This window comes from Octopus sinensis, linkage group LG11 (assembly GCF_006345805.1).
Source record: "Octopus sinensis linkage group LG11, ASM634580v1, whole genome shotgun sequence".
In the NCBI taxonomy this organism is placed as follows: domain Eukaryota; kingdom Metazoa; phylum Mollusca; class Cephalopoda; order Octopoda; family Octopodidae; genus Octopus; species Octopus sinensis.
In genome coordinates, this window is record NC_043007.1 from 1,669,941 (window position 1) to 1,694,514 (window position 24,574).

The following is a 24,574-nucleotide window of genomic DNA, read 5'->3' on the forward strand; positions in this document are numbered from 1 at the left end:
TTACCTGTTTCTCCTTCTTCCCCTTAATTGCAAATACAGGTAAAGAAAGAAGAATAATGGTAGGAAATCAACAACAAAGAATCTCTTGGTCTGTCTAGTTTGACACTATACACATACTGGGTATTTTTCTGGCGTTTTTTTTTTTATTTTATTGCATTTTTGTGATTTTTCTTCTTTACCTGATATAATCCAAACAAGCTGTAACTGCTAACTCTTCCAAGTAAACATTAATTACATTAACGACTCTCGAAACAGCTTTCTATTCTGCTCTTAGCAGATCCACACTTGCTGTTTGTATCAGAGTCAAAAACAAAAGGGAAAAGATATATATATATTTTGATAGGAATACACACCACATGCTTATTGTCTAATGCAAGTCTAAAGTTTTGTTGATATTGCAGTATATTTGCTCGCATTTTCTTCAAGATGTTAATAAGGGAATGGTAAATTGGTTAAGGAGCTTGTTAGACACTGTATCGCCATTTAATAGAAATATACAGCGCAGTTGGAATTGCCAAACGGATATGGCATTGAACTATTACATCCTGCTTATAAACCTTGATTTCAGATCCCCCTAAAAATAAACTTATCTGTGTGTTGAGAAAGAATGCTGGATTCTCTATTGTTTTGATTTGGTAAGCCTTTGGGAATAGGCAGCAGCTCATCTGTAAATGTTATTTGCACTAGATTTTGTACCTCATCCAGGAAAATATTTACCTCTCTCCTACTTTGTGTACTGGAAAAGGAAGTGGACACTGCCCTCCTTAAAAGCTTTTGTATTTTTACAATTAAAAACATACACCATCGTGGTGAATGCTGTCTTGGTGTAAAACAGAAAATCGAAATTGTTATGTTGTTGAGGGTGAGTGAATAACTACAAGATAGTTGTAAAGGTGTTCCCAAAAGGATAGTGATGAATTGAGAAATAAAAGGGGTACTGGGTAAAGATATAAAGTGCCCTTGTAAAATAAATAAGAGGAAAACCTGGGGTAACGGTTGATATCAATGTAGTTTAGAGTTCCCTAAATTTCTTTGGTTACCAAGCACTTCATGAAGTTATTGATCACTTGTTAACCTCATGCATGTATAAAGAGATAAAATAATATATTAGAAAAATATATATAGAGATGTACAGCTGTGTGTGTATTCATTTTTATGTTTTGTTTTCCCATGTTAGTATGGGTCCTTAGAGACTATTCTATCAAATTTGTTGAAAAAATGCAGAAGCTGCAAGAAAAATAACATCATTATGGGAATTTCCATTCCAATGCCTGATTGAGCTCACAAAAATCAATGCTAACTGAGCATCAAGTTTTCAAAAAATTCCGGCCTTATTTGAACTTCAGGGCATGTGATCCACTTATGTACCAAAATTCACTAAAATCGGTTGGACAGTGTGGGAGGATTGGAGTAACCCCACCCCACACACCATTACACATTTATGTATATAGATTTATCTTTCAGATTTATGTATTTTTTCTACAGCCAAATGCTCTTTCTTTAAAGCATGGAAGTCAGTGCTTTATTTCTTGGCACCAGCTGGACTATAGTATACTCTTGACCTTATATTAGTTGTTATATACCTTTAAACCCAAGGTGATCAATCAAATCAAATCTTTATCTTTCAAATCTCCCATATGCAGACTGAGCTACCTCTACACATTAGTGATGCCAATATTTTACTCTTGTTATATTGTAAGAGGTTGATTTCAATACAGAATCTCTGTAATTACATTCTGTTTGAGAAGAGACCAAAATGTATTCAATTATATATTTTGATATGATATGAAACAGTGATTATATTTATAAAGAAAAACAGAGAAATAACCTCAAAGGTTAAACAGGCGCTTCTGACACCGAATCTTTTTGGCACCAATGTACAATAACTAAATATTGGTTGCTATGAGAAGACGAATGAAAATAGTTTAAGTTTCATATTGCTGCTGTTGTTCAGTGATGATGGGGACATAAGCAAGATTTACCTTCAGGGTTGCATACACATGGTAGATTAATGCCAGTTCTTTCTGGTGTAAGAAAATTATTCTGTATAATGTGTTACTTTAGAAAGAGTAAGATTTGATTTAGAAATCCTCTTGGAATCAAAAACATACAAGAACTAATACAAAATCAGGAGGGTTCCGCAGCACTGTTGGCTGCAGGATACAAAGCATCCAGTTGATGGTGTAAAAGGAATTGGTAATAAGAAAGGTATTTGGCACTACTTATTACCACCACCACCTGAAAAAGAAGGAACATGTGCATAACATACAAAGGTTAACAAAAATAAAATGGTGGGTAGGATGATAGAGATGTGGCCCTCCTGATACAGGAAAGCCTCTAGGGATAATCGAGGGACCCCACTGTCCAAGATTTTTCTGAAACCCTAGCAGCAAGTGCTCTCTCCAGTTCCATTTTTCTGACTCGCAGGTCTACACTTAAAGAGGTTCCATCCACTGTTGCCATTTTTGCAACTTTCACCCATCTATCAATAAACTTACTCGAAGATAGCACTTCCCTCTCTCCACTCTCAATTTCCTTTTCAAGTGAAACTTTAAGAAGTCAATGTGACCTCTACCAAAGAGGAATGTATCTGTTCTCATGCTTTTCAGCCTTGTTCACCAGACAACCTCTTTAGCCACAGCCACCATGTAAAGGAAAACTGCCTTGCCTTTAGGATTGAAGGAGGATGGCAGTGCAATCATCAGTACAGACTTGGCCGACAGATGGATCTGTCCCACACATGACAGCAGCTGTTCGACAAGTCAGTGATTTTGATGCAACAACAATAATTTCAAATTTTAGCTCAAGGCCAGCAATTTTTGGGGTGGGGGCTCGTTGAGTACATCAACCCCAGTGCATAACTGGTACTTATTTTATTGACCCTGAATGGATAAAAGACAAAGTTGACATTCGCGGAACTTGAACTCGGAATATAAAGATGCCCAGCAACCTAATGATTCTGCCAGCTCACTACCATAATAATAATAATAATACTAGGCATTGTACACATTCTATGTAAAATACTTTCAATACAGTAACAATAAGAGCATCACAACAAATCACAGCACATACTCAAGGTACACAGAGCTGCACTCGGTAGTGAAGTGAAAGCACGTGATAAAAATAAGTCTACTGAATAATAATAATAATGAAGTACCTGATGCAGTACCCTGATGCAGTACCAGGTAGTGACTCTCATGGCTTCTGATCTTGACTGATTGGAAGTGTTATCATGTACATTGTTTTGTCTTGGTATAAAAGATGGGCTACAGTAAATATTCTGCTCAATACCACAGATTTGCTTGTCAGTTGTTTGATCTTAACCAGTTGAACATGTCCCTTAGTGGCTGACAATATGTGCATCTCTGATCACGAGCAGAAGTGGTTGGGGGTGCATCATAGCCATGTGTTCTTTTTGATGTTTCTTATCTACTTCCCGTTCATTTCCATCCAAGAATTGTCCTAGAATCATACTTCTGTTGAGCAGACACTGTCGATACAGCATCCTCGTCTGCAGTTCTAAATTCTAAGTTTTGCATCTTGTTATAAATGATTGCCATGCCTCTAAGTGAAGCAGTTTAATTTAAATTGTTTGACCTGGAGAGGAGGAAACTTCTGTAATATCTGCAGAAAATATCAACAGACATACCTTTAAAGCAATTAACCTCAATGTTAAGATGTAATGAAGATTGTGTCAAAGCAAATAATTCCTCTGTAACCTTCTATATCAACCGAAAGCAAAAACAGTCGCAACGTTCTGAATGGGAAAAGCCAATTTAACGTACTAATTTGTATTCTCATTAAATACTTTCGAATGCTATATAATAATGAATGTTTGTTTGAACGAATTATTCACAAATAAAAAGAGTCACAAGCGGCGCATTTAAATACAAGCGTCTCATTAATAGATACTAATTTAAATAGGATTGAAACAACCTTGAAAATGATGCCACAGTTTTACACCTGAAGAAAGCAGTTTTGAAGAAAATAATCTGATCATATTAAAAGATTCTCTCTACTGTTAATCAATGACAGACATAAAAATGAGAAGAAGAGCAAGAAGGATGAAAGCCAATGCCTCAATAATCATTCAACTAATTTGTGTGTCACCATTGATAACAAAAAAGAATGTAAGACGATACACTCTTCTTGGCTCGTTCCCAAATAATATTGATACGTAACAACACCAATGAATTAGTGGAGGGTGATATCATTGAAATTACCAAACGATTTTAAAGTCTTGTAGTAATCGTCATTGCTTTTTTTTTTGTTTTTGTTTTTGGTTTTTGTAAATGGCCACCTATTATATAACACCATTTGTTGTCTTGGTAAACGGATGCTAAATGATGATGATGATGATGATGTAACATTTCATTTCATTTAGATTTAAGCAAACACCTACTCATGCATCATCATCATCATCGTCATCATTGATGCTATCGTCGTCACCACCACCAGATTCAAAGCCATCATCATCATCATTGATGCTATCATCATCACTACCACAACCATCACCACCACCACCACCACCACCATCACATTCAAAGCTATCATCATCGTCATCGTCGTCATCATTATCGTCATCATCATTTAATGTCTGATTTCCATGCTGGCATGGGTTGGATAGTTTGACATTGAGCTGGCCAGGTGGGGAGTCTGTCCCAACTCCAATAGAGCCGGTAGAACCGTTAGCACACCAGGCAAAATGCTTAGTGGCATTCTTTCCGTCTTCACTTTCTGAGTTCAAATTCTGCCGAGGTCGACTTTGCCTTTCATCCTTTCAGAGTGGATAAATTAAGTACCAGTTGTGTACTGGGGCTGATCTAATTGACTGACGCCCTCAACAAAAATCTCGGGCCTTGTGCCCAGAGTAGAAAAGAATTGTCTGTTGTAGCATGGTTTCTATGGCCCGATGCCCTTCCTAATGGCAACCACTTTAAGGAATGTGCTGGGTGCTTTTGTATTTTTGTGCCACCAACATGGGTGTGCTTACACAGTGCTGGCACGAGTGTCTTTTATGTGGCACCGGCAACCTGTAAAAGACAAGCCTGTATGTATGGATGGCAGTGATCTTACTTAGAAAATGGTTAAATCACCCTTACCATTTATCCATTCTCATGTTCTCTCACTGATTGGGTGCACCCCATGACCTCTTGTTTCTGTCTGTGTCATGTGACACAGTTGTCCGATGCTGGTGCTCTGTGTGTCTTACAGTGTGGTGCGAGTGTATTCCATTGCTTGTGGTGTTACAGTGCTGCTCTGCATAGCGTTTACTTCCATTGAGAGGGTAGAGGAAGAGTTGCAGGGGTGGGGAAGGTGTCTTGAAAGGTTGGAAGTAAGACAATCTGCAGGGAGCACTGTATTAAAGAATTCTTGAGAAGTTTGTCTGGTAGTGAACGAATGTGACTAGTTTGGTATACAGTTCTATATTTAAGAGATGAGGAATTATTTACATTATTTACATTTGACGGATATTTGTCCTCAGCTTGTTTATTGTTAACACAACATTTCGGCTGATATACCCTCCAGGCTCCATCAGGTGTCCTGGGGGAATTTCAAACATTGGTTCTTCTTCCTAAGGTATTTTTCAATGTTGTTGTTGCTATTATTATTATTATTATTTTTATTATGATTATTATTACGATTGTTGTTATTATGACCCACATGCATATGGCGTAGTGGTTAAGAGTGCAGGCTACTATCCCCGAGATTCTGAGTTTGATTCCAGGCAGTGACCTTAATAATAATAATAATAATAATAATGATAATAATAATCATCGTTTAGCGTCCGCTTTCCATGCTAGCATGGGTTGGACGGTTCAACTGGGGTCTGGGAAGCCAGAAGGCTGCCACCAGGCCCAGTCTGATCTGGCAGTGTTTCTACGGCTGGATGCCCTTCCTAACGCCAACCACTCCGTGAGTGTAGTGAGTGCTTTTTACGTGCCACCGGCACGAGGCCAGTCGGGGCGGCACTGGCAACGGCCACGTTCGGATGGTTCTCTTATGTACCACTGGCATTGGTATCACAGCTGCAATTTCTATTGATGTTGATCGATTTCGATTTTCACTTGCCTCAACAGGTCTTCACAAGTAGAGTTTTGTGTCTCAAGAAGGAAAGGTATGCATAAGTGGACTGGCTACATCCCATGTAGAGGACATGGGTTGTGGTCTCACTTGTCCTGCCAGGTCTTCTCACGCACAGCATACTTCCAAAGGTCTCGGTCTCTAGTCATTTCCTCGGTGAGACTTAAAGTTTGAAGGTCGTGCTTCACCACAATAATAACAACAACAACAACAACAACATCGAAAAATACCTTAGGAATGAGAACCTAGGTTCGAAATTTCCCCAACACACCCGATGAAGGCTGGTGGGTGTATCAGCCGAAACATGTTAACAACAAACAAGATGAGGACAAATATCCGTCAAATGTAAATAATGTAAATAATGTACATAATGTACACAATTCCTCATCTCGTAAATATAAAACTTTACCAAACTAGTCACATATCCGTCAAATGTAAATAATGTAGTTTGGTATATTATCACTTAACATGTTAGAACTAATGCAATTTAAAAGGCAAAGCATTTCTAGCATATTTGTAATTATACATGCATGTGTGAACACACATATATTCCCACAAACACACACACACACACGTGTATATATATGTTATGATAATAAGCTTTGCTTATCTTGCATCGTTGTCTTCATTTCCCATCTTTAAAATGCCCCATCATTTGCATTCATTCCATTAATAATGATTCCTAGCTGTTTTCCTTCCACTCTTGGTGTCAGGCAAAGCAGCAGGATTTCTCTGAGGTTTCAGATCCAATTTAAAGTGAAATGAAATTCAGAGGAAGGAAGGACAAACTAAGTTTGTGTAATGTGTGAGTGTGTATGGGAGAGGGAGGGAGGGGGAGAGAGGAAAGAGACAACAGGAGAGAGAGAGGGGAGAGAGGGAAAAAGAGAATGAGTGAGAGAGAGGAGGGAGAAGGAAAGAGAGAGAGGGAGAGAGAAGAAAGAGAGAATGAGAGAGAGAGGGGGAGAGAGAGAGGGGAAAGAGAAAATGAGAGAGAGAGGAAAGAGAGAATGAAAGAGAGAGAGGGAGATAGGGGAAAGAGAGAATGACAGAGAGAGGGGGGAGAGAGGAAAGAGAGAGCGAGAGAGAGAGGGGGAGAGGGAGGGGGAAAGAGAGAGAGAGGGGAAAGAGAAAATGATAGAGAGAGGGGGAGAGAGGAAAGAGAGAACGAGAGAGAGGAGGGAGAGAGAGGAAAGAGAGAATGAGAGAGAGAGAGGAGGGAGAGAAAGGAAAGAGAACGAGAGTGTGTGTCTGTGTGTCCAATCATAACTGTTATAAATGCTGTCATAAAGGTGTTTTTCTCTCAGTTCACGTTATCTCTGAATCTGCAGCATCACTTATGTATTCATTCGTACAGCAAACGTTTTCACGGCTTTCACAGCTTTCTTAATGTTTGCTCCGAAAGGTAAATGGGGAGTGGCACCTTACGTCTTCACCTAGCTTACCTGAATTAAATGAATAGTGTATGTTGCCAATTGGCAAAATACGATGGGTGAGAATTTGCAGGGCTGATAGCAGTAGCGCAGTTTTTAATGAGTTTTCTGGGTTTTTCACCCCCTTTTTCTTTTTTTTATTTCTTTTATACATTTTTGTGTAAGGTAGACATATGTCAACACCTGTTGAAACATGTAAATCGTTTTGCTTATTTCAACACAAGCACACATATGAGGGGTTTTTACTATGCTTTTCAGATACCCAAATAATTGGTTATGAATCCTGGTATGTCCAAAGAGATGCTTAACAAATTACTGTGAGTTTCTCATGCTGGTGGCATGTAACGTGTACTAGCTGAATGTAATCAATGCCAGGTCCGCCTTACTGGCCCTTGTGATTAGACACACCACACACACTCTCCTGTAAAAGGCACCATCCAAATGTGGCTGATGCCAGTACCCCCTGACTGGCCCTCGTGCCAGCAGCATGTAAAAAGCACTATCCGAATGTGATCGATGCCAGACCTGCCTGACTGGCTCCTCTGCTGGTGGCATGTAAAAGGCACCATCGACGGATATTTGTCCTCATCTTCTTTGTTGTTAACACAACATTTCGGCTGATATACCCTCCGGCCTTCATTAGGTATCTTGGGGAAATTTCGAACCTGGGTTCTCATTCCCAAGGTATTTTTCGATGTTGTTGTTATTATTATTATTATTATTATTATTATTATTACTATTCAGGTCACTGCCTGAAATTCAACTCGGAATCTTGGTATTAGTAGCCTGCACTCTTAACCACTACGTCATATGCCCGTGGGCAAACAAGATGAGGGCAAATATCTGTCAAATGTAAATGATGTAAATAATGTAAATAATGTACATAACTCCTCATCTCTTAAATTTAGAACTGTATGTAACAAATGTATTTTTAACCTTATTCTTCGTATCCATATCTGGCAATGAAGAATTGCTGTAATTGTTGGAACAATGTTTTCACAGTCACAGAAAATTGGATTACTGGAAGGTGACCTTCTCATATAATAACTGTACACTACATTCTATTGTAAACTACTGCCTTTGATTTTATTCAGTAAACAGTCATAATTGAGAGAAGACACAGATCATTGTAGGGCTAGCCTAGGGTGCTTCAATACACTGGTACCATCCCCAACAATGGTGATGATTAGAAAGGCTCAACAAGAAATAGTTAACGATGATTACACCAATTTTGGTTTTCTCTTCTTTTCCTGCTCTTCCGGTTTTATTTCCTTCTGAAGAATTTTCCATTGCAGCATGTTTCCCTATCTCCGTATTGATTTGGTTTTTCTTTCAGTTTATCTTCCCATCATGTCTGAGATTTGATAGATATGAATGACGATGATGTTGATGATGATGATGATGCTATATCTGTCATTGTCTCTTTTTTCAGGAACCCTCCCTGTTTGCTGTAGCTAAACTTCTTGAGACAGGACTTGTCAATTTATCCAGAGTTGAAGTTTTATGGAAGCCAGTGACTGCTCATCTTTTAGAGGTTTGCAAATCTTTCATTATTTTGCAGAACGTATTTTGTAAACAAGAAAGAAAAAAAAAATTAATTAGTTTTTCATGTTTAGCAAAAAAGAGAGAGAGAGAGAGAGAGAGAGAGAAAAAAATAAGAAAAAAAAGTTGAAATAATGGAATTTTACTTTTTTGCTAATTTACTGAAATATCTATCCTACAATCTAAATGTTTATTTTTCTAAATATGATTTTAGAAAATGTTTATTTTTTTTCATTGTCTTTCAGTTGTGATATTCGCTCGTGTTTTTCATAAACTTTTTTGAAAGTAATTTTTTTTTTGACTTTTTAGTTCATATAAACATTGTTTACATTTCGATAAAGCTACAGTAGATATTCACTTCTTACTGTGTTTAAAATTGTTTGCTAATTCCAGAGTTCTTTAAAGACATTTGGATTAGAACAGCACGTACAAACCATATTTTCTGTTTCAAAACAATGTTTTGAAATGAAATCGTGATATTTAGAAAATGCATTTATCAATGCAATTTTAATTATTGTAAACAAGACATTATTCTTATTCAGTTCTATATTTAAGAGATGAGGAATTATGTACTTTATTTACATTATTTACATTCGACGGATATTTGTCCTCATCTTGTTTGTTGTTAACACATTTCAGCTGATATACCCTCCAGCCTTCATCAGGTGTCTTGGGGAAATTTCAAACCTGGGTTCTCATTCCTAAGGTATTTTTTGATGTTATTATTATTATTATTATTATTATTATTATTATTATTATTCATCGTTTAACGTCCGCTTTCCATGCTAGCATGGATTGGACGATTTGACTGAGGACTGGCAAACCAGATGGCTGCACTAAGCTCCAATCCGATCTGCCAGAGTTTCTACAGCTGGATGCCCTTCCTAATGCCAACCACTCTGAGAGTGTAATGGGTACTTTTATGTGCCACTGGCACAAGGGCATAAATTATTATTATTATTATTATTATTATTATTATTATTATTATTATTATTATTATTATTCAAGCCATGAGTTCAATCGCAGGTAGTGACCTGAATAATAATAATAATAATAATAGTAATAATAATAATAATGATAATAATGATAGAAGGGAACCGAAAATTATATGAGAATGATCCCTGGTTTACCATCCCTGCAAGAAGTACAAAAGATTGTCTTAACTGGTACATCACATGTATTGAGAAGAGCATTGTCGATGTGAGAACTGTTGCTGCTCATGTATTTTAATTTAACTTAAAAAAAAAAAAAAAATGAATGAACTACTGAGTTTGGTTTAATGGCCTACCAATGTATACTATGAGTTTCTTTGCCCTAGGAGTCGGGAAGACACTCGGCAAGAAATGGAAGCAAATTTGAAAGAAGAAAAAAAAAGTAATGATAATAATAATAATAATAATAATAACATTGAAAAATACCTTAGGAATGGGAACCCAGGTTTGAAATTTCTCCAAGCCATCTGAAGGAGGCTGGAGGGTATATCAGCCAAAACATGTTAACAACAAACAAGATGAGGACAAATATCTATCAAATGTAAATAATGTAAATAATGTAAATTACTCTTATTGTCATATTTCTGATAAATGGTATATTTTCATGGATTCACTCTCAGACTCATTTATGCTGATGCTTCTTTTCGAATTTCGCATTCTTCAAGAAACTTTTACCACATGTCTATGAAATTTGCGACTCTAGAAGACATGTTGAACATTTGTGTTGAAAATATGAATTGATTCATTTTGGATATTTTATCATCTATAAATAAGTATCTTAAGAGAATTCATTTCACATATTCTGGAAACATTGTTGCGAGGTTTGGATTATTGTTTGTGTCATGAATACATAAATCATTTCTTCAGCTGCTTCATACTTAAACATTGTGGATAGCATTGAGATTCACCTCTACCTGTCTGTTGTGTATATTACTCTGGCATATCGTTTAGTGGATTGCAATATAATAATAACTACTATAAGTGTGAGTAGGTTGGTGCGTTAATTTTTCGAGTCATGCATAGAGTGAGAGAGAGAGAGAGAGAAAGAGAGAGAGCAAAAGAGATATAAAGAGAGAGTTAAATGAGTTAAACACTAAGACTTACTGGATGACTGTACATACTAGGCTTGGTGGCAGGAGGAGAATAGGGAGTAAATGACAATGTGGTTATGCAAGTAGCTATTCATATGGAATTTTTTTTCTTTTAATTTTGTTTTAAGGCAAAAAGTATTTGTTTTGAACATTTGTATTTATTTCATCATTTCTGTATAGAAATTCGATAAAATAGACATAGGCATGGCTGTGTGGTAAGTAGGTTGCTTACCAACCACATGGTTCCGGGTTCAGTCCCACTGAGTGGCACCTTGGGCAACTGTCTTCTACTATAGCCTCGGGCCGGCCAAAACCTTGTGAGTGGAGTTGGTAGACCGAAACTGAAGGAAGCCCATCGTATATATATATATATATATATGTTTGTGTATGTGTATATGTCTGTGTTTGTCCCCCACCATCTTTTGACAGCTGAAGTTGGTGTGTTTACATCTGTGTAACTTAGCAGCTCAACAAAAGAGACCGATAGAATAAGTTCTAGGCTTATAGAATAAGTACCACTTCTGTTGGTTCATCCTGTGTGTGACCCTCTATTGATTGTAGCCAGCATAGATGCTCTAGTTTTAAGTAGCTGCTCAACCATTTATTTACACTGACTCTGTAGGTTAACACCTCAACAAGATTTTCAGATTTGAACAACCACAAGTGAGGGCAAAAGCGATATTTTTGTCATAAAGCTATACTATTATTGAATTTCTGTTCTGTGTTGTTTATTATCTTCTGGAGAAGTATGTAATTTTGGAGAATATATTCAATCAGTCACTTTTATTAGTTCTAACTTGAAGACTTTGGTCATGCTGGGGCATTTTCTCTTCCTGTCTGTTTATTTGTTTGTACATAATTTCACTGCACCAGGTACTTGAATCTTATATATTGCTCACGTACCGAATTGTTTTTATTTAAGTTAATAACAAATTCTGCTGAACACTCTGTATTGGTTCCAAACTAGTGAACTGTGACAATGCTGGGCTGTTCCTTCTTTCCGTCTGTTTGTTTGTTTTGTTTTTTTTGTCTGTGTGTCATTTTGTTACACGATGGTCTCTTTGAGAAACTGTCTGAATGGTGTGTACACTGCTCATGTTCTGCATCATTTATTTAATACTAAACTCTTTCATAAGTTTATCTGGCAGACTGTGGACATGCTGGAACTTTTCTTCTCACCGTTTGTTCTCTTGTAAGTTGGTGCATCATTCTCTTTTGAGAATCTGTGCCAGAAGTTTCTATGCTGCTTGTATACCAAATCAATTTTATTCAATTCTGTTGTGTCTGGGGAGAGTCATTTTCTTTTTGTGCTTTATAATGTAACAAACTCACCGGTAAAATTTCCACTTTTTTCTTATTTTTATTTTCCTAAAATTTTCGTTGCGTCTTGCAACCTTTTCAATAGTCTTGATGCAATGAAAATTTTAGGAAAATAAAAATAAGAAAAAAGTGGAAATTTTACCGGCGAGTGTGTTACATTGTAAGGCACAAAAAGAAAATGACTCTCCTCAGACACAACAGAATATGCTTCAACACACGAACTCATATAAAGAATCTTGCAAGCCAAATCCCAAAACGAAATAATTTTTATTCGAGTTAACATAAAACAGAATAAAAACCTAGTCTAGGACTGATATTGTTCTCTTTTAACTGGCAGCGACCATTTACAAGTTGTGTGTGAAATAAATCCCAAAAAGGCAACTAACATTTCTGACAAGTTCTGTTCTTAACCAAAATGTATCTAGCGCAATTTATTGAATTCTTTAAACTGTTTGTTGCTTATATTTCTCTTCAAATAACATGGTTTTCATCATCGTTTAACGTCCGCTTTCCATGCTAGCATGGGTTGGACAGTTTGACTGTGGGCTGGTGAACCAGATGGCTGCACCAGGCTTCAATCTTGATCTGGCAGAGTTTCTACAGCAGGATGCCTTTCCTAACGCCAACCACTCCGAGAGTGTAGTGGGTGCTTTTACGTGCCACCGGCACGGGGGCCAGTTAAGCGGTACTGGCAACAACTTCACTTGAATTTTTTACACATGCCAATGGCACAGGTGCCAGTAAAGTGACGTTGGTAACAATCACGCTCGAATGGTGCCTCCTACATGCCACCGGCACGGAAGCCAGTTAGCGGCTCTGGCAACGATCACGTTTCAGTTAATTTTGGAAGCAATGAAGAATGTAGCAAAATAACTTTACCATCATTAAACTGGGGTTTGAAAAGTAAAGGAACACAAGAATTTGATTACAGGATTTAATTTAGAACTACTTGTATCTAGGTTCATATTGTGCAAATATGGAGAGTCTCAGGGTTGATACAAAAGGTTTCAATTATTTTACTTGTAATTTATTTGTAGACATTTAAAAATTAGTTTACAAAATGATTGCCACTCTACAATTATCAAAAAAAAAATCTTCAGCTCTTTATGACAGTATCTACATAATACAATGATCCCTCGATTATCGCAGTAGATTGGTTCCAAGGCCGGCCGTGATAACTGAATTTCTGCAAAGTAGGGACACCATATTTACAGCATTTATTTAACATGTATTTGGACTTTTAAAACCCTCCCTGTACTCTTAACAACCCACCCATTACAGTAGTCTATTAATAACAAGGATAACCGTTAAGCAATAACACTTTAGATTTAAAAAAAAAAAAACATTGTTACTGTTACACAGGCCAGATTACAAAACAGAAAGCTGTGATTCGTCGTCTCTCTCTCCATTGCATCAATCACAGCCTGTCTTAAGTTCAAATACCCCTGTATATGCATTTTTGCTATTTTACGCTCGTTTTGTTGTTCCCAGACTAGGAAATAATATTTATTATTAATATTTTAATGGATTTAATGAAAAACTTTAGACGTTCATATATATTTTAAAAATCTGCAAAGTCCTGAATCTGCAATAGTTGAACCATGAAGTAGCAAGGGATCACTGTAGCTAGGTATGCCTTTAGGCCTGTTAGCTTTTTTTACTTCTTAGTGTTGTCTGTCGTTACTTCTAGGAAGAAAGCTTTAAAAGCTATTCTTTCAACAATATGAAAAACTGATAAAACTGCAATAGAAATCTACCTCTGTGATAGGATGGGGAGGAAAAAAAAGTTACTGTAATGAAAACAAATATCAATGTACATCATGATGCAGTTTGAAAGTAAATCACATAAAAATATGTCAGGGTTCATCTATTTGTTTGAAACAAAAGTTCAAGATAGCAATCAGAAAGGTGATTTCACAGGCTGTTCATTAGTATTGTTGAATCGTTAGTGCAGCTTCAGTTGTTTAATTACATAATGAGGAAACTTATTGCAGCTGAATCTGGAGCTTATTAGGAAAGCATTGGATGAGAGTGATACTTAATTACAATCCATACTGTAAAAGAATGCACACAAGTTCTGCGTTTCAAAACATGGATTCTTTGCAATTAGTTTGTGAATCGAATGCTTCAGTTGTCTTGAATGTAAAGGTTTCCATTGTGGTTGAATGAAAATGTATGTGTGGTCATTTTGTGCATTAACTGAAGCTATAACAACTCTTATTAGGAAATGGTTGTAGACACTTGAAAGTGAATAACTACTGCACTTCCATTTCAGTTGAGTCTAATGTCATACACAACCAGTGGCAAGTACATTAAATGATGATGATGATGATGATGATGTTTGTTGCTTATATTTCTCTTCAGATAACATGGTTTTGTTTCAGTTGATTTTGGAAACAATGAGGAATGCAGCAAAATAACTTTACCATCATTAAACTGGGGTTTGAAAAGTAAATGAACACGAGAATTTGATTACATTTCACACAACTTTCGAACTGGAAAATATGTGAATTCGAAAGTTGTGTGAAATGTTCGATGTTTGTCGTGTCTGTTCTGATTACTTATTAAACTGAAATCATAGCAATAGAAGCAATGAGATGCTTGTGTGATTTGAACCTCTGACCCTTATGCAAGGGAGGCTGCAACCTATTTTCTTGGTTATATTTATTTAGTGTCTTTCTGTAGGCACAGACATGATTGTATTCTTTCTTTCATTCTTTTGCTTGTTTCAAGTCATTTGACTGCGGCCATGCTGGAGCACCTCCTGAAAGGGTTTTAGTTGAATAAATCAACCTTAGGATTTATTTTTCAAGCCTGATTGTCACTTGTGCCAGTGGAAAAGCACATCCAAATGTGATCGTTGTCAGGGCCACAAATTGACTCCCATACAGGTAGCACGTAAAAAACACCTTTTGAGGATGGTCATTGCCAGAATGGCATGACTGGGCCTTGTGCCAGGGGACACGTAAAAGCACCCACTACACTCTTGGAGTTGTTGGCATTAGGAAGGGCATCCAGCTGTAGAAACTTTGCCAGATCAGATTGGAGAGTGGTGCAGCCATCTGGCTTGCCAGTCCTCAGTCAAACCATCCAACCATTGCAAGCATTGAAAGCGGATGTTAAACGACGACGACGATGATGATGATATACACTACGGGTTTCTTTCAGTTTCTTTCTACTAAATCCACTCACAAGGCTTTGGTTGGCCCTAGAGCAAAAGACACTTGCCCAAGGTTCCACACAGTGGGAGTGAACCCAGAACCATGTGGTTGGGAACTAAGCCGCTTACCATACAGCCATACATGCACCCGCATTTGTTGAAATATCTAATTGAAAAAAAAGAAAAAAAGACACTCTAATCTTTATGGTTGTATTTATTTTCTGAAGATACATTGTATTAATCTCTCGTCATTAATTTAAGGTAGTAATTGATTGTGCACGGGTTTCTTTTTCACACATGTTAGGTGTACCATTCAGGCTCTCTCTACTTTAACTTCAAGCTCTGCAATCGTCAGTTTTCTCTTTCAACTTTTTCTGGGTGTCTAAAGTCCCTGCATAGAGACAGAAGTTTTATAACATCAGAATATGATACCTTACACTTCTTGTTCTAGTTCCCTATGTTTTTATGTCTTTACCTTTGATAATACCTGCTGCCAAACTGGATTGGTTCCAGTCTTACCAGAATCATCATCATCATTGTTTAACGTCTGTTTTCTATGCTAGCATGGGTTGGACGATTCAACCGGGGCCTGGGAAGCCAGGAGGCTGCACCAGGCTCCAGTCTGATCTGGCAGAGTTTCTACAGCTGGATGCCCTTCCCAACACCAACCACTCCGTGAGTGTAGTGGGTACTTTTTACGTGCCACGGGATGCTGGCTGGTGTTGTGAAAGGAGACTTGTATCAAGCATCGGCAATGATTAGTATTCCATAAAAACAAAATCTTGACCAAATCTGCGCCTCTGGTAGGAACTGTGTTGATGTAGATCCATGCTGGCATAAGAAATATGATTGCCTCTTGTCATGTTTTTGCATTGATGGAATCGTATGTTTGTGAATGTGTATAATTATATGGCTGTGTAGTAATATGGTTGTATGGATGTGTGTTAGTATGGCCACATGTTTGTGTATTAGAATAGTCACACTGGCGTTAGAAAGGACATTCAGCCCTAGGAACTGTGCCTCAACAGACAGCAGGCGTCTGGACAGCTTCCTGCTAGCCACCTCCAATGTTAAACCATCCAACCATTGCCAGCATAGAGAGCAGACGTTAAATGACGATGATGATGACGATGATGATGGTGGTGGTGATGGTGATGATGATGATGGTGATGTTGATGATGGTGATGATGTTGATGATGATGATGATGATGATGGTGATTATGATGATGATGATGATGTTTTGATGATGGTGATGGCGATGATGGTGATGGTGGTGATAGTGATGATGATGATAATGATGGTGGTGGTGGTGGTGATGATGATGATGGTGATGATAGTGGTGGTGATGATGATGATGATGATGTAGATGATGATGATGATGATGTAGATGTTGGTGATGATGGTGATGGTGATGATGGTGATTATGATGATGATGATGATGATGATGACGATGATGATGGTGATGATGATGATGATGATGATGATGGTGATGGTGATGATAGTGATGATGATAAGGTGGTGGTGTTTGGGTATTAGTATAGTGTACTGTTTCTGTATGTGTGTGGTCACATGTTAATGTATGATTATGGTCATGTGTGTGTGTATGTTTGTATGGTTATGTGAGTGTGTGTGTGTGTGTATCACTGTAGTCCCACAATTTTTTCGTATTGTTTACTGTCGTATTTGTGAATAAATCTGAATATTTGTGTTGCAAATAAAGGTTCTTTTGGAGTCAAAATAAAATCTTGCACAATTCTTTCATTTTTTCTTTTTTAAACATTTCTATTCTTATTTATTAAAAGACTTCGTCTATAATAACATTAATGTAATAATTGAATTTATGTAGGATATGGTTTCATATTCTAAAAAGAACAGAAGAGACTATATTATCACTAAGTGAAATATATTTATTAGCAATTCCATCAAAAGAAACATCTTGCAGTATTAGCCAAAAAAAAAACCGAAAAAGTTACTGATGTCTATATGTCTATTTAAAAGAAAGTCTTTGATATTTGAATTGTATCAACATTTCTTCAATAATTTTGATTAAAAAAAGAAGACCATATTTTAGAAAATGGAGGTAGTTTTAACTTGTAATATTGTGAATATTTACAGATGTTTTTGGTAAATTTTTGGTGGTGTTATTATTTATAATAAATAAATAATACATCAATAATAATAATGATAATAATAATAATAATAATAATAATAATAATAATGATGATGATGATAATGTAATTTACATGGAACGCTATTTTCCATATGTGCTTTAGATATTATTAGGAAATTTGTAAGTTTGTGTGTTTGTAGTTGCAACAATGAATTTGACAACAACACAAAACAGCGAAATTTGTTTTCTTTGAAATAACGTCCTTAATTTGACGAGTTTTGGAATCTGTTCAAAAACTTTTAAAATTTACTGCTTCTGCAGTTTTGAGTGTTTCTGTTTGTAATTCTCAGTTGTTGATTTGGTTGATTTTGTTTTCTTCTCTGAATATATATGTAGAGTGGAGGTGCAATGGCCCAGTGGTTAGGGCAGCGGACTCATGGTCGTAGGATCGCGGTTTCGATTCCCAGACCAGTTATTGTGAGTGTTTATTGAGCAAAAACACCTAATGCTCCATGAGGCTCCGCCAGCTGGCAGTGGCGAACCCTGCTGTATTCTTTCACCACATATTTCTCTCACACTTTCTTCCTGTTTCTGTTGTACCTGTATTTCAGTGGACCACCCTTGTCACACTCTGTGTCACACTGAATCTCCCTGAGAACTACGTGAAGGGTACACGTGTCTGTGGAGTGCTCAGCCACTTACGAGGTGGCTATTCCGTTTATTGGATCAACTGGAACCCTTGTTGTCATAATCGATGGAGTGCCATGATATACGTAGTGTCTTGTTGCAATACATATATGCATGCATGTGTATGCAAATGTGTTTGTGCATGTGAGTGTATGTACGAGTAAGTCTGTGTGTGTCTTTGTTTTGGCATGGTGTGATGGTTGTAGATATGTTTGCTAGTCAAACAAGTGATGTCGTTTGTTTCCGATCTTGTCTGGAAAACACATTTTGCTATGGGGAAATTATTACTTTGGTTGGAAATGGGTGAGGGTTGATGACAACAGGGATGGGGGTGGGATTCATATGGCCATAAAAAAAAAGTCTGTCTCAGTAAGTTCTGTGTGACCCATGCAAGCATGGAGAAGCAGGTGTAAAAGCAAAGATGATGATGATGATGTTAAGATAAGTGACATTTCCATTAAAGTACAAAATATTTTGCAAACTTTTGTCATGTTATGGAACTGAAATAGACTTCCTCGTTTTATTATAACCACATTTGTTGCCCCATCTCTTTGGAGTTCAGTTAGCTTTTATTTCCCCTTCATTTGAATTTGTTGGGGTTCACACAATTAATTCATATAAAATAAGCTTTGTGCTTGTGATATCAGAACTATGAAATATTACATATAAGGGCACAGGGCCAAGATGTCTGGTACTTTGTTGTACTCAAAAGAACCTGACAAAAGACTGAGATGCCTGGCTCCTTACTGTACTCAAGAAGAAGACACATCTACCACAGCAGAAATGATACCAGTGATGGTGCTATATAAAAGGCATTGCTGCTGGTTCCACATCAAAAACACCCAGTACACTCTGTAAAGCGTTTGAGATTGAGAAGGGCATCTGGCCATAGAAACCATAGTACAACAGATGATGGAGCCTGGTGTGGCCACTAGTCTTACCAGCTCTTGTCAAACTGTTCAGCCCATAATAGCATGGAAACTCAATGTTAAATAAATAATGATAATAAGAGTAATAGTGGTAGTAGCAGTAGTAGTATCAGCAGCAGCAATAAGTCCTGGGGTCGATTTGCTTGACTAAAGGCGGTGCAGCATGGCCACAGTCAAATGATGGAAACAAATAAAAGAATACCATCTACATTTTTGTTCATATGTTTTTTTGGTTTTTTTTATCATGCCTAGTGCTTCAGTTATTACTGGTATTGTTTTCCCCTTCATGCCCCACATCTTGAATACTTCAATTTCAACATCTTGGTACTTTGTCAATTCCTCCACTTCTTTTCAGACAATATTCTTGTCAGAAGGGACCGGAACGTCTCTCAGGAAGCAAGTGTTTCTTGTCAGTCTTTGATTATGTCTGGCCAATTAGCTTTCATTTCTTTGTTAGTTTGACCAAGCCAGTCTCAGATGATTCCGGCCTGGTCATTGTCTTGTACCCAGTTTTGGCACATGTTTATACCATTCATCGTCAGTTCTTATGTTGTACAGTTGGCACATTGTCCAATAGATATAAGCACTTACTCTGTCATGTCTGTATATATATATGTGTATATATATATATATATATATATATATATATATATATATATATATATATATATATATATATATATATATATATATATATATATATATGTGTGTGCATATATATATATATATATATATATATATATATATATATATATATATATATATAATATATATATATAATATATATATATATATATATATAATATATACACACATATATATTCAGATTTGGCAAGGACTAGACAGTCAGAAATGATGTGGTTTATTATTATTATTATTGTTGTTGTTGTTATTATTATTATTATTGTTATCATCATCATCATCACCATCATTAAAGTGGGAAGCTGGCAGAAATGTCAGCACGTGGGGCAAAATTCTTAGCAACATTTCGTCTCCCCTTACGTTATGAGTTCAAATTCTGCTGAGGTTGACTTTGCCTTTCATCCTTTTGGGGTCGATAAATTAAGTACCAGTTGCGTACTGGGGTTTGATCTAATTGACTACCCCTCTTCCAAATTTTCAGGTCCCTTGTGCCTATAGTAGAAAGGCTTCTTCTTCTTCTTCTTCTTTTTCTTCTTCTTCTTCTTCTTCTTCTTCTTCTTCTTCTTCTTCTTTTCTTCTTCTTCTTCTTCTTTTCTTCTTCTTCTTTCCTTCTTCTTCTTCTTCTTCTTCTTCTTTTCTTCTTCTTCCTTTCTTCTTCTTCTTCTTCTCTTCTTCTTCTTCTTCTCTTCTTCTCCTTCTTCTTCTCTTCTTCTTCTTCTTTCTTCTTCTTCTTCTTCTTTTTCTTCTTCTTCTTAAAATGTTTTATACAAAAGTCTCTTATTTTCCAACTTATCTTCCTAAATCTTCAAGTTCATTTACCATTATTCCTAAACTCTATTCCCCCAACAGCTTTTTCTTTCTCCTTCTGGCTGTTAGAGTTATTTCTAAATTCTTCTCGTCTGCTTCGTTGCCTCACCGTAATTTCCAAGACAAGTTGCCCTCAAGCAAGAATTGAATCTATTTAATCTATCAAATATTAATAAGACTTATAAACAGCCATTCTTACACACGCAAAACAGCAGCAAAATTATCTAACCCTCTCAAATAGTGTTTTCTCGTTAATAATTCGAGTAATTGAAAGTGTAATCAAATATAAATGACTTTAACTAGTTACTTTTATTATGATATATTTGTGAGGACAGTCATGGTGATGAACTTGGAAGGAAACCAGACTGTGTGTGTTTCACCATATTTATTTATGATTTATATTACGATATTATATCATCATCATCATCATCGTTTAACGTTTGCTTTCCATGCTGGCATGGGTTGGATGATTTGACTGAGGATTGGCGAACCAGATGGCTGCACCAGGCTCCAATCTGATCTGGCAGAGTTTCTACAGCTGGATGCCCTTCCTAACGCCAACCACCACCTTTAGTCGAACAAATCAACCCCTGGACTTATTCTTTGTAAGTCTAGTACTTATTTTATTGATTTCTTTTGCCGAACTGCTAAGTTTTGGTGACATAAATACACTAACATCTGTTGTCAAGTATTGGTGGGGGGACAAACACATTGACACACAGTTTCTGTCTTCCAAATCTACTCACAAGGCTTTGGTTGGCCCAAGGCTATAGTAAAAGGTATTTGCCCAAGGTGCCACACAGTGGGACTGAACCCAGAACCACGTAGTTAGAAAGTAATATTTTGTTTAGTACCAAATCCCTTAAAGCTCAACGGATGATAAATGGCTCCCTCAATGAATTAGACATCAACCTAGAGTCATCAACATACCCAGGCATGCAGTGCTCGCAATTTGATGGAATTTGTCATGTAGAATGAATTAGCTTAGCCTATACAGACAACAAAATGTTTATTACTGACAGAGAGTTGTTCTTGGCTGGACTTTGGATATTAATCTGTTACCAAGACGACAAATGATGAATTGATTGACTGGAAGTTTCCTGCTAGCTGAGGACTAGTGAGGTGTGAATTTTATTTTTAAAATTATCTTAGAACATGCAATTGTATGCAAGGAGTTAATGGGTTTTTTTCCAGTTGAGAAAACAATTGCACTCTTCATTTTATTTAAAAGACAGGAGAGACCTTAATCCTTCCGTTACCATATTTCTGATGAAATGCACAGATTTTTGTTTGAGTAATTTTTAAAGAAATGAAGAATTAAGTAAAATAAACAATTGCAGCGTGGATGGTGTTTATAAGCCATTTAAGAAGCTCATAAAAACTGTTAGATTCATTTTAACATTTAAATTTAATTTGTCAAAATATTTTCGTCACTTTGAGACCGTGACCTGTTCACTGACAAAAATTCTGTGCTGCAACTTTACCATTATTAAACTTGTGTTTGCAACATAAATTGCCCTGAACTTTTGAAGGTTTTAATGGAAATTATTTTTAAACATGAAGTCTTTTTTGAGTGTGATGATTTAAAAAGGGTTAAGAGGAGTTGTTCTGAAATTCACAAATACAAGCTCCCTCCTCAACAGATTTGGTGAAAGCTTTTGGCGCCTGTTTTCCCTCTGTGAATGAGATGACAAAATAGATTTTGCTGTCATATAATCTCATTTCTTCACCACTGTGTTAGGAAAAAGTTGCAGTTCCTGAAACAGGGAAACTGTTCTACTCACTTCTTCAATCCCCTCACCTGAGCCCATTAGAAACATTAGCTTAATGGGTAATTTCTCTGAAAGTCCTTGTGGTGGTTTTGGGTTTTATTCATTTAAACTTTTTTGATATCAGCCCACCCAAGACTCTCTTTAGTTCTATTATATAAAGTGCCTATACGAAAGTAATCCAGAAAATTATGATTTTTAAATCTCACGAGAGATATTCAGCAACAGTACTTTGGAGTAAAGATTGTTTGCCAACATAACATGGCAGTTCTGGTTTAGGACGAATATTGCTGTAATTTAGCCCCAGGAGACATCATCTCCAGCTGGCTATATGACACAATCTGTGTCCTTATATTTTCGAACAAGGGAATGTAGCACCCCAACTCAGCACAAAACAATATCTGTGTGTCGCGATTTCTGGGTTATTTCTCTTCATTGTGATACACAGATGTGACAGAAGTTGTGATACACAGATATTGTTTTCAGCTGAGTGGGGGTGCTAGATTCCCTTCTTCGAAAATATAAGGACACAGATCGTGTCGTATAGCCAGATGGGGCTAAATAACAGCAACATTCGTCCTAAACCAGGACAGCCATGTTATGTTGGCAAATAATCTCTACTCCAAAGTAATCCACTTTTAAATTTTGCATCAGAATTCCATGTGAGTATATGTTCTAAAGACCTGTTGAAGAAGGATATTGTTATTTCCGTAAATTCTTCATTATTTTCAAAATTAGTGAACCAAAGCAATATATTACAAATGAAGTGTAGCAACAAAAGCATTCAGAATATTTGTTATAAGTTCGGTACTGGATTAGTGTAGTCATTTATTTTAATGCCAATGGATTTGTTAAATTTAGATTTGCGTTCATCAGCTGTGTCTAATTATGATGGTGACACTCACGGAGTGGTTGGCATTAGGAAGGGCATCCAGCTGTAGAAAGTCTGGGCCTGGTGCAGCCTCGTAGCTTCCCAGACGCCAGTCAAACCGTCCAACCCATGCTAGCATGGAAAGTGGACTTAAAACGATGATGATGATGATACACATGTCGACACAAAGGCACAATATAAAAAGAAAAATAAACTAATAAAAAATAAACTGATAAAAAAAAAACTAATGGGTAGAGCATCTCAGTGACTGGCATATGTAATACAGTTCTCCTCTAGTCTCACCCATGCAGTACCATTTCTCCTTGTCTTTTCTAATTGAGAGAAGATTACATTAGTTTGCTGTTACCAAAACAAACAATTTTAAACTGATATCATAAAGCTCGCTTCTTGTAAAGCAATATATCAGTTTGTAATGTTTGAAATTTTACATATTTTAGAGCTTTTCTTTGCATTTTAGAAAGTAAACAAAAAACAAAAAAAAAACTGAAGGCCCCCAATTTGATATATTTCAGCCGATCTTTATGGGAAACATTTTTTGTTATGTTTCAAACAATCTTTGTTGTGTAGTAACGAAGATTACACAAATTACACTCGTTATCTCTTAGAAATATTGTTTCATGGTTGTAAGGCTATAGAAAGGATTGACATTTTACTGTCAACAGCTTGGTATGATGCAAAGAAGATAACTAGCGCTGGTGGCGGCTACAAGAGATTAATAGTTAAATAATGCCAGCAACCTCATATTTTAAGTGCCAGTGTGTCTCCTATGAAATGTCTACTTTTCCTTTCTTCTTTGTCTCATTCTTTGTAATTAATTAGTTTTCAGCGAAGATCGACCCTTTGACTCTCATATATATATTTTTTTTTTGTTCCTTTAAGGTTTGATTTTTTTGTTTTCCATTATTGATTGCTCGTCTTGCTTTTCATCGACAACAACAACAATAATATTAAGAGTAAATTCTATAGATATTGATAGGAGATGAATTCTATAGAGTAGTCTGTGTAGTTAATTGAATCTCTGGAGCTGACCATTAATAACGATAATAATGTTGACTCGTAGAAAGAACTTCACGGTTATAAAGAAACAAGCCATGTAATTGGTAGATGAGAGCGAAGAAC

General features: G+C 36.6%; 1 protein-coding gene across 3 annotated transcripts in view; it reads left to right on the forward strand.

Annotated features, from left to right (window-relative positions):
- LOC115217025 (protein MON2 homolog) overlaps window positions 1-24,574 on the forward strand; it is a 794,357-nt gene that overhangs the window by 353,608 nt on the left and 416,175 nt on the right. For all 3 annotated transcript variants that reach the window (XM_036507025.1, XM_029786561.2, XM_036507026.1), the window contains one exon: window positions 8,947-9,048. In XM_036507025.1, the coding sequence (XP_036362918.1) occupies window positions 8,947-9,048 (102 nt within the window). The remainder of the gene's footprint in view (window positions 1-8,946; window positions 9,049-24,574) is intronic.